This window comes from Schistocerca americana, chromosome 5, assembly GCF_021461395.2.
Source record: "Schistocerca americana isolate TAMUIC-IGC-003095 chromosome 5, iqSchAmer2.1, whole genome shotgun sequence".
NCBI lineage: Eukaryota > Metazoa > Arthropoda > Insecta > Orthoptera > Acrididae > Schistocerca > Schistocerca americana.
Genome location: NC_060123.1, coordinates 591,492,406 through 591,503,631, shown reverse-complemented (window position 1 = coordinate 591,503,631; position 11,226 = coordinate 591,492,406). Strand labels below are relative to the sequence as shown.

Genomic DNA, 11,226 nt, shown 5'->3' with positions numbered 1-11,226 from the left:
GCGACCGCGTCCTCGTGACGTAACGGGTGGGCTGGTGACGTAACGGGCGGCAGGCGCTGGAGGACGGAGGTTGGCTGCCGGCCGCAGTGGGCGTGGCCAGCGCTCGTGAATCATGGAAGCGCGCAGCCGCGGCCAATCGGCGCCCGCCACGCTATCCACTCGGCGGAGACTTCCAGGCTGCGTCGCTGGAAGCCGGCAGCCACCATTACAAAGCGTCTGGGGCCAGCTCCCTGCTATCCATTATAACGCCGGCGGTGATGGGAACTTCTTCCTCTAGGTGACGTGGCGCGGCGCGGCTCACTGCGCACCCACTGACTAGCCACGGGTAGCCTTTAACACAATTAGAAACACAACAACGATGCTACGGGGATTTGCTTCTGCACTCTGAGAATCAGCATAAAGTGTGCGGAAGAGGATACATTTCTTACTGCAGCGCATTCTAAGGCTAGAGGGAGACCGCAAGACTGCACAAGCGTCCATGACCAGGACACAGTTGGATGCCACATACAGCAAAATGAAAGAAACTGTAGGAGAAAAGAGCAGCACATGTATAAATATTAAGGCCTCAGATAGCAAAAAAATGGTTCAAATGGCTCTGAGCACGATGGGACTTAACATCTATGGTCATCAGTCCCCTAGAACTTAGAACTACTTAAACCTAACTAACCGAAGGACATCACACAACACCCAGTCATCACGAGGCAGAGAAAATCCCTGACCGCGCCGGGAATCGAACCCAGGAACCCGGGCGTGGGAAGCGAGAACGCTACCGCACGGCCACGAGCTGCGGACCTCGGATAGCAAGCTAGCATTAAGAACAGGAGGGAAAGCTGAAAGATGCAAGGAATGTACAGGGTGTTAGTGCAGATATTTCTGTCGCTGACCGAGAACGGTGTTCTGAGCTACATTCCGCCAGTATTTACGTCATTTGCAGATTAATAATTGTAGCCATTACAGGTTGTGTGTTTTTACTTTGGTTTATATCACCAAGAAGAATATAATAATTCCAATACCAAAGAAATCAGGTGTTGACAGATGTGAAAATTACCGAACTATCAGTTTAATAAGTCACGGCTGCAAAATACTAACTCGAATTCTTTACAGACGAACGGAACAACTGGTGGAAGCCGACCTCGGGGAAGATCAGTTTGGATTCCGTAGAAATACTGGAACACGTGAGGCAATACTGACCCTACGGCTTATCTTAGAAGCTAGATTAAGAAAAGGCAAATCTACGTTTCTAGCATTTCTAGACTTAGAGACAGCTTTTGACAATGTTGACTAGAATACTCTCTTTCAAATTCTGAAGGTGGCAGGGGTAAAATACAGGGAGCGAAAGGCTATTTACAAATTTGCACAGAAAGAAATTAAAACTTGAAGGTTCGCCGATGACACTGTAATTCTGTCATAGATAGCGAAGGACCTGGAACAGCAGTTGAACGGAATGGGCAGTGTCTTGAAAGGAGGATATAAGATGAACATCAACAAAAGCAAAACGACGATAATGGAATGTAGTCGAATTAAGTCAGGTGATGCTGAGGGAATTAGATTAGGAAATGAGACACTTAAAGTAGTAAAGGATGATCGAAGTAGAGAGGATATAAAATGTAGACTGGCAATGGCAAGGAAAGCGTTACTGAAGAAGAGAAATTTGTTAACATCGAGTATAGATTTAAGTGTCAGGAAGTCGTTTCTGAAAGTATCTGTATGGAGTGTAGCCATGTATGGAAATGAAACATGGACGATAAATAGTTTGGACACGAAGAGAATAGAAGCTTTCGAAATGTAGTGCTACAGAAGAATGCTGAAGATTAGATGGGTAGATCAAATAACTAATGAGGAGGTATTGAATAGAATTGGGGAGAAGAGGAGCTTGTGGCACAACTTGACTAGAAGAAGGGATCGGTTGGCAGGAAATGTTCTCAGACGTCAAAGGATCACCAATTTAGTATTGGAGGGCAGCGTGGAGGGTAATAATCGTAGAGGGAGACCAAGAGATGAATACACTAAGCAGATTCAGAAGGATGTAGGTTGCAGTAGGTACTGGGAGAAGAAGCAGCTTGCACAGGATAGAGGAGCATGGAGAGCTGCATCAAACCAGTCTCAGGGCTGAAGACCACAAAAACAACAGTATCTCCAAATATATGTGGCAAAAGGAAGCCATTAATGCTTATTTTCCCTTGTGAAGCATGTCAGGTGTTGAAGTATGGATGCATAGGCGCAAAACGGTTAGTCTGTACTGACAGGCGTGCAGTTACAGCCATGCAGAAAACATCAGATCGCAATGTTTGAGAAGCGTCTGTGGGAAGAAAGTTCGATGCAGAGGGAAAACAACCAGTACACTGGTATGTGTGTATACATTTAAGATACCACATATAAAAATATCTGGACTGATACACATTTCACCCTTTACAGAGGAAAGAGCTAAAAGAAGATAAGATGGGAGGCATGATACTGTGAGAAGAATTTGAGAAGATCACTGAAAGATCTAGTTCTCTAATTCACAGCAAGGCCACAGGAGTAGACGACATTTCCCCAGCATTGGTTCAAATGGCTCTGAGCACTATGAGACTTAACATCTGAGATCATCAGTCCCGTAGAACTTAGAACTACTTACACCTAACTAACCTAAGGACATCACATACATCCATGCCCGAGGCAGGATTCGACCCTGCGACCGTAGCGGTCGCGCGGTTCCAGACTGAAGCGCCTAGAACCGCACGGACACACCGGTGGCTCCCCAGTATTACTGAGATCCTTGTGACAGCCAGCCATGACAAAACTATTCCACCTGGTGTGCGAAGGCGGCACATCCTCAGAGCTGAGTATAATAATTGCGATTCCTAAGGTCCGCCACACACGTTCCGGTATACCTTTAAGGTAAACCTGTACAGATCATCTGAACAGGTAAACCGGACCGTGTGTGCCAGTCGGTTCAGCCCAAACTGTACAGGCATAGCGACCTACACAGGCGACCGGACAAGAATCAAAATTCAATTCTTCCTACCTGCGCAGGCGTGTAGACCTGAGCGTGTGTTTGTGGCACGCCTGTACAGGTTTTTGGTTACCCTGAGTAGAGAGCGTCAGTTCTCTTTGTATTTCCGTGTACAACAGTGTTAACTAGTGACTACACGCACGGTGATGCTCAGCTCTTGTTGTCAACATGTCAAATCAAAAACGGAACCAAGTGATATAATACACTCCTGAAAATTGAAATAAGAACACCGTGAATTCATTGTCCCAGGACGGGGAAACTTTATTGACACATTCCTGGGGTCAGATACATCACATGATCACACTGACAGAACCACAGGCACATAGACACAGGCAACAGAGCATGCACAATGTCGGCACTAGTACAGTGTATATCCACCTATCACAGCAATGCAGGCTGCTATTCTCCCATGGAGACGATCGTAGAGATGCTGGATGTAGTCCTGTGGAACGGCTTGCCATGCCATTTCCACCTGGCGCCTCAGTTGGACCAGCGTTCGTGCTGGACGTGCAGACCGCGTGAGACGACGCTTCATCCAGTCCCAAACATGCTCAATGGGGAACAGATCCGGAGATCTTGCTGGCCAGGGTAGTTGACTTACACCTTCTAGAGCACGTTGGGTGGCACGGGATACATGCGGACGTGCATTGTCCTGTTGGAACAGCAAGTTCCCTTGCCGGTCTAGGAATGGTAGAACAATGGGTTCGATGACGGTTTGGATGTACCGTGCACTATTCAGTGTCCCCTCGACGATCACCAGTGGTGTACGGCCAGTGTAGGAGATCGCTCCCCACACCATGATGCCGGGTGTTGGCCCTGTGTGCCTCGGTCGTATGCAGTCCTGATTGTGGCGCTCACCTGCACGGCGCCAAACACGCATACGACCATCATTGGCACCAAGGCAGAAGCGACTCTCATCGCTGAAGACGACACGTCTCCATTCGTCCCTCCATTCACGCCTGTCGCGACACCACTGGAGGTGGGCTGCACGATGTTGGGGCGTGAGCGGAAGACGGCCTAACGGTGTGCGGGACCGTAGCCCAGCTTCATGGAGACGGTTGCAAATGGTCCTCGCCGATACCCCAGGAGCAACAGTGTCCCTAATTTGCTGGGAAGTGGCGGTGCGGTCCCCTACGGCACTGCGTAGGATCCTACGGTCTTGGCGTGCATCCGTGCGTCGCTGCGGTCCGGTCCCAGGTCGACGGGCACGTGCACCTTCCGCCGACCACTGGCGACAACATCGATGTACTGTGGAGACCTCACGCCCCACGTGTTGAGCAATTCGGCGGTACGTCCACCCGGCCTCCCGCATGCCCACTATACGCCCCCGCTCAAAGTCCGTCAACTGCACATACGGTTCACGTCCACGCTGTCGCGGCATGCTACCAGTGTTAAAGACTGCGATGGAGCTCCGTATGCCACGGCAAACTGGCTGACACTGACGGCGGCGGTACACAAATGCTGCGCAGCTAGCGCCATTCGACGGCCAACACCGCGGTTCCTGGTGTGTCCGCTGTGCCGTGCGTGTGATCATTGCTTGTACAGCCCTCTCGCAGTGTCCGGAGCAAGTATGGTGGGTCTGACACACCGGTGTCAATGTGTTCTTTTTTCCATTTCCAGGAGTGTAGTTTATCGAAATGTATAAGTTGGAACCTTGTCTGTGGCAGTGAAAAGTAAAGAGCAGCACGACCGTGAGAAGAGAGATGCAGCCTATGAAAGACTTGTTATCTAACTGAAGGAGTTAGAACACGATGCTACAAAGCAGTCTGTAGTTAATTAACAAATAATTTAAGAAGTAATGTACTTGAAGAGAAGAAGTAACTTGACATGTCAATGAAATCCGAAGCTTCAACAGACAACATCTACACTTGAAAATTGTGATACTTAGATTGGTTGGATTTTCTTGGCGATCGAGATACTTGAGCCGTGGCGAGTTGGTGCCAGTGTTATTTTGTTCATGTGTCGCTGAGATCGATTGTGGTTGAGCTTAGCTATCTTTGCTTTTCGCGTGTCTTATCTTCCGGGTTGGCAGGCGAAGGAAGTTGGTTGTTAGCCTTCGACCGGTAACCCTCGAGATCTCGTGATATTCGCTAGGAGAGTGTCAACGGCTGCCGAAGGAGCGTGATGACCGTTACATGTTGTGGTGTGAAATTGGGTGGGCGTTTTGGCGGTATGGTCAGCTTGGAGATACAAGTTCTGTGACTTCGCTGAGAATTAAATTTGAAGTGAAGCTGTGAAGCCCGCTCCCTCGTATTCTGTACGTGATATGAAATAAGTAGTCGTAATTGTGTTTTGTTGACCGACGCACTCAAAGCGATTTAAACTTTATTATTGTGGTGAGACTTTCATAGTCGAACGTTAACATGGTGTGGAAGAGGTCAGTTGGCCTAGTTAAATGGTGGCCGTTATTTGAAAGTTTTCTCAGAATTTTATTAGTGCTTTGTGTCTCTTGTAATCAAATGATTTTATGTTGGCGTTTTCACAGCCTCCACGCTATTAATACAGTTGTCCATGTGTTAAAATTGCAATTCTGTCAGTAGTGTAAAGTGTTCCTTAACACGCTTACCCATATATCGAGTCAAAGGTTCTGCCGAGTGTGTCTATGTCTCAGAGTTATTGGAATGTCTTTATGATTCGGGCAGAAACTTTTGATTGTGTCAGCGCCATGGCAGGGAGAGAAATGTCGTCCGAGGTCTAGGCATGGCAGTGTTTAAGAACCTGGCCTCTACCGGGAGTTGTTTGCATATCGCCTTCCAGAGTTTAGTATATATCTTCCTTCCGCCAAGGAGGGTTAAGCTGGTAGATATACAGGGTGTTACAAAAAGGTACGGCCAAACTCTCAGGAAACATTCCTCACACACAAATAAAAAAAAGATGTTATGTGGACATGTGTCCATGTTAGAGCTCATTTTAGTTTCGTCAGTATGTACTGTACTTCCTCGATTCACCGCCAGTTGGCCCAATTGAAGGACAGTAATGTTGACTTCGGTGCTTGTGTTGACATGCGACTCATTGCTCTACAGTACTAGCATCAAGCACATCAGTACGTAGCATCAACAGGTTAGCGTTCATCACGAACGTGGTTTTGCAGTAGGTGCAATGTTTACAAATGTGGAGTTGGCAGATGCCCATTTGATGTATGGATTAGCACGGGGCAATAGCCGTGGCGCGGTACGTTCGTATCGAGAATGATTTACAGAACGAAGGTGTCCCGACAGGAAGACGTTCGAAGCAATTGATCGGCGTCTTAGGGAGCACGGAACATTCCAGCCTATGACTCGGGACTGCGGAAGACCTAGAACGACTAGGACACCTGCAATGGACGAGGCAATTCTTCGTGCAGTTGACGATAACCCTAATGTCACCGTCAGAGAAGTTGTTGCTGTACAAGGTAACGTTGACCACGTCACTGTATGGAGAGTGCTACGGGAGAACCAGTTGTTTCCGTACCATGTACAGCGTGTGCAGGCACTATCAGCAGCTGCTTGGCCTCCACGGGTACACTTCTGCGAATGGTTCATCCAACAATGTGTCAATCCTCATTTCAGTGCAAATGTTCTCTTTACGGATGAGTCTTCATTCCAACGTGATCAAATTGTAAATTTTCACAATGAACATGTGTGGGCTGACGAGAATCCGCACGCAATTGTGCAATCACGTCATCAACACAGATTTTCTGTGAACGTTTGGACAGGCATTGTTGGTGATGTCTTGATTGGGCCCCATGTTCTTCCACCTACGCTCAATGGAGCACGTTATCATGATTTCATACGGGATACTCTAGCTGCACTGCTAGAACATGTGCCTTTACAAGTACAACACAACATGTGGTTCATGCACGATGGAGCTCCTGCACATTTCAGTCGAAGTGTTCGTACGCTTCTCAACAACAGATTCGGTGACCGATGGATTGGCAGAGGCGGACCAATTCCATGGCTTCCACGCTCTCCTGACCTCAACCCTCTTGACTTTCATATTTGGGGGCATTTGAAAGCTCTTGTCTACGCAACCCCGGCACCAAACGTAGAGACTCTTCGTGCTCGTATTGTGGACGGCTGTGATACAATACGCCATTCTCCAGGGCTGCATCAGCGCATCAGGGATTCCATGCGACAGAGGTTGGAGGCATGTATCCTCGCTAACGGAGGACATTTTGAACATTTCCTGTAACGAAGTGTTTGAAGCCACGCTGGTACGTTCTGTTGCTGTGTGTTTCCATTCCATGATTAATGTGATTTGAAGAGAAGTAATAAAATGAGCTCTAACATGGAAAGTAAGCGTTTCCGGTCACATGTCCACATAACATATTTTCTTTCTTTGTGTGTGAGGAATGTTTCCTGAAAGTTTGGCCGTACCTTTTTCTAACACCCTGTATATTTTGAGCGATATCCTATATGGGAGTTTGAATTTCTGAAGCCTGTCAGTAATTCTGTTTTCTTAATAAGGGACTGTTTGTTTGAATACCGAGTGCGTTGAGTTTCTAACTGCATTTGCAAAGCTTTATCTAGTGGCTCGTCCACAATTTGTAATTGTCAAAATCATTAAAAGGCGTAATGTCAATATATTGTCTTAATTATGAAGTGTGACTACCAGCTATGATTCAATCCCACTTCCTCTTTTATGGTATTTAAGATATGGTGTGGTACGATTAAGGAAAACGCGTACCAATAATCCTGATGCGTCTGTGTCAAACTTGGATGACGAGGATTGATGCGAGATTCGTGAAGTAAATACTCAGATTATTTATAATACTCACATAACATAATTTAAACACATTTTGTATTTACAAACGGAAAGTTTATATTTAGAGTCCGCATTTTTTATTAATTAATGCAAAATGTTTTGAACTGTACGAATTATTAACTTTGAAATGTCCCCTTAGAAAAATTAATGAATTACTATGCTGGTTAACCCCTTACGTTATTTGAACATACTCAGACATTTCGTTCTTTACTTATTCTGATCAACACTAAACTGACACACAATACTTTTAGCGCAACGCAATCTGACTTTCAATAATCCCTACAAAAGAATGGCCCTGACTAACATTAACCTATACCTTTCACAAATCACTTACCTCACAAAAATCTTCGTTACTCGAACTACTGCAATACAGCGAGCGCCACTACTGCCAGCTAAATAAAAGATTCTAACTACTGAAGGCACTAACTACTGATAGGCATAGTTAGCAAATGAAAGATTTTGATAGAGAACAAACAATGTATTTACCTTAATAGTGTCCAAAAGTCATAATATATATAGCAGTTCATGACATCCAGTCTCACAAATGTACTATCTCTGATGTACCATTATGTTCTTTGGTTCCAAATTGACTTGAGTATGGAATATACGAAATCTGGATGCAATTATTCCACTCTCAAAATTCCGCCATCTCTCTCCCCACATCCACCACTGCTGGCGGCTCACCTCCAACTGCGCAACGCTACGCGCTGTTAAAAGCCAGCTGCCCAACACTACAATAGCCAACAACAATGCAAACCAGCCACAGACTGCACACAGCACAGCCAGTGATTTTCATACAGAGAGCTACGTGGCGTTACCATTATAAAAACCTAAACAGCCTACTTACAACTTACTAAGACCAAACTTCTTCTTCTAGTCTATTTTTTGTTTCGAAGAACCCTACTGTCTTGCCATGGAACTTTGCCTTCATTCATAAACTATTAAGTGAACCCATTTCTGAGCCGTTTAGCAGCAGACGTTATGTTCCCGTGGTTCAGACATTTCAGTGCCATCATATTTGATTCCGAGGTATCCAAACCTGTAATGGCAGTAGTCCCGTCGTACGTCTCTTGATAGATACTGTTCAGAGGAGCGTAAAAGCTTGGATGTTGTTCCATAAAAAAATTATACATTGCCGGTGTTGCCATCACTACTTTTATTATGTTCTTTGGTTCCAAATTGACTTGAGTATGGAATATACGAAATCTGGATGCAATTATTCCAAAACAATTTTCGACAACGTTCTTCCTCTTGAACTGCGGTAGTTGTAAATTTCTTTACTAGCTGAATCTAGTTGCGCTTGTCGAAAACGCGTCATAATATTAAGTGTAATAAGAAAGGCGTCATCAGCCACAAAAACGTAAGGGATATTTTCGAAATTTTCTGTAACATTGCATGGCTTTGGAAGTGTGAGCTCATTACTCTCTAAATTTTCATCAATTTAGTACTCTGAAGAACACCTCCGTCAGAAACACGTCCATTAGATCCAAAATCCACTAAAAGGAACCGATGGTTAGCGTCCACTATTGTAAGAAGTACCACACTGTGTCTGCCTTTGTAGTTGAAGTAAAAAGATCCGGAATTCGCTGGGGGAACTGTGTCTACATGTTTACCATCAATGACACCAAGGCAATGTGGGAAATTCCATCTGTCTTCAAATGTTTTAGTAACAACTTTCCATTCCTCAGCGGAGTCAGGAAACTGAAACAACAGCAAATTAATAATATTTTTAACACTGTGGATGTATAGCGATGTCGATTGCAAGAAGGCTTTATAAATTTACGTTTACAAGCAAAATAAAAATAAGATTTAAAATAACACAAAACCAACGTCTGTTTAAAAATTTGGTTATAAAAAAAATAAGAATTAGAATTTTAAAATACTACAGTAAAACTATTTGTTAACCGTTTTTAAGAAGGTTTGTGTTATTTGTATCTTACAGTTTTGTGTTATTTTAAATTATATTCCTGATATAAACAATAAAACCAGGGTAAATGACGTTTACGATCTAATAATATGCTTCCTTCGGGATGGAATCGAGGATTCTGCCCCACGAACACCTAGCAGTGAAGAACCTTCAGATAAAAATAAGTCCTCAAAAAGAACTCCCGATATCACGACCTAATTTGGCAATAAAAGTAAAAAGAATATAATTGACCAATGACGTCCTGATATCAGTAAGAGATCATTTTACAAAGCCATCGCCCCAAGATGACAGGTACGATCTATTACGAAAATTTATTACAATGAGAATGAGGACACTGGAAAAACGCCAGCGATTGATTGTTGAAAAAACAATCAATGACCTCATATACGACGCTGAAATGGCAAGGCTTAACGTGCCAACGAGTTCATACAGCTCCGAATATCTCAGCGTTCCCAGTTCAAGTACGAGCTCACTGAGTCCTACCGCAGCTGCTTCATATGATCAGTTTACACAACAAACAGCGCCTGCAGCATTTGTAACCCATCAAGAACTTCGACTTCCACACTTACTTAGCTACCTTTAACAATATTTGATTTTTGAGGCATTTTTAATTTCTCTACGGTCTTAATTCACGAATACTACCAAATTTTCAGTTATTATTCTAATTTCGTGTATTACTCATTATTATGCCTCAGTTAAAATTTTGTTTTCGAATTGTAAAAAGAGTTACTAAGAATAAAAGTATTTTTAAAAAAATGTGTGTATTTCTTATACATACCTGAACAAACATTCCTTTCAGCACATTGCAGATGGTGTCACATATCTCTGGAACTATTTTCCCAAGATCTTGGGGTGATATTATAGTAGAATATTTGAGACATTCGTAGTATCGACCCATTGCAAAAAACCACAGAGTAGCTGTCTGTCTTTCATGGGCAGCAATAGAAGTTCTCATTACTGTATTTTTCCTTTGTATTAAAGGAGTCACAAGAGACAATAGTTTTTGGTAGATATCTTCATTCATACAAACACTGGTAGCAGTTACTTCTGTAAAATATCTGGGAGTATGCGTGCGGAACGATTTGAAGTGAAATGATCATATAAAATTAATTGTTGGTAAGGCGGGTACCAGGTTGAGATTCATTGGGAGAGTCCTTAGAAAATGTAGTCCATCAACAAAGGAGGTGGCTTACAAAACACTCGTTCGACCTATACTTGAGTGTTGCTTATCAGTGTGGGATCCGCACCAGATCGGGTTGACGGAGGAGATAGAGAAGATCCAAAGAAGAGCGGCGCGTTTCGTCACAGGGTTATTTGGTAAGCGTGATAGCGTTACGGAGATGTTTAGCAAACTCAAATGGCAGACTCTGCAAGAGAGGCGCTCTGCATCGCGGTGTAGCTTGCTCGCCAGGTTTCGAGAGGGTGCCTTTCTGGATGAGGTATCGAATATATTGCTTCCCCCCACTTATACCTCCCGAGGAGATCACGAATGTAAAATTAGAGAGATTCGAGGGCGCACGGAGGCTTTCTGGCAGTCGTTCTTCCCGCTAACCCTACGCGA

General features: G+C 44.4%; 1 protein-coding gene across 1 annotated transcript; it reads right to left on the bottom strand.

Annotated features, from left to right (window-relative positions):
* Positions 1 to 205: 205 nt before the first annotated feature.
* Positions 206 to 10,620, bottom strand: LOC124616567 (putative nuclease HARBI1). Its single transcript, XM_047144887.1, has 3 exons — positions 10,444 to 10,620; positions 9,187 to 9,439; positions 206 to 330 (listed from the first exon to the last, which is right to left on the bottom strand). Exons 1-3 carry the CDS (start codon positions 10,618 to 10,620, stop codon positions 206 to 208), a joined length of 555 nt encoding a protein of 184 aa, XP_047000843.1.
* Positions 10,621 to 11,226: the final 606 nt, after the last annotated feature.

What these genes read in the sequence shown, in the direction of transcription:
- LOC124616567 (XM_047144887.1), bottom strand. Translation starts at nt 10,620, where the DNA reads ATGAGAACTTCTATTGCTGCCCATGAAAGACAGACAGCTACTCTGTGG. An exon ending in TGAAAGGAATGTTTGTTCAG is followed by an intron (nt 9,440 to 10,443) that starts GTATGTATAAGA and finishes CTGTTGTTTCAG; the next exon opens with TTTCCTGACTCCGCTGAGGA. An exon ending in TGACGGAGGTGTTCTTCAGA is followed by an intron (nt 331 to 9,186) that starts GTACTAAATTGA and finishes ATTGTGTTAAAG; the next exon opens with GCTACCCGTGGCTAGTCAGT.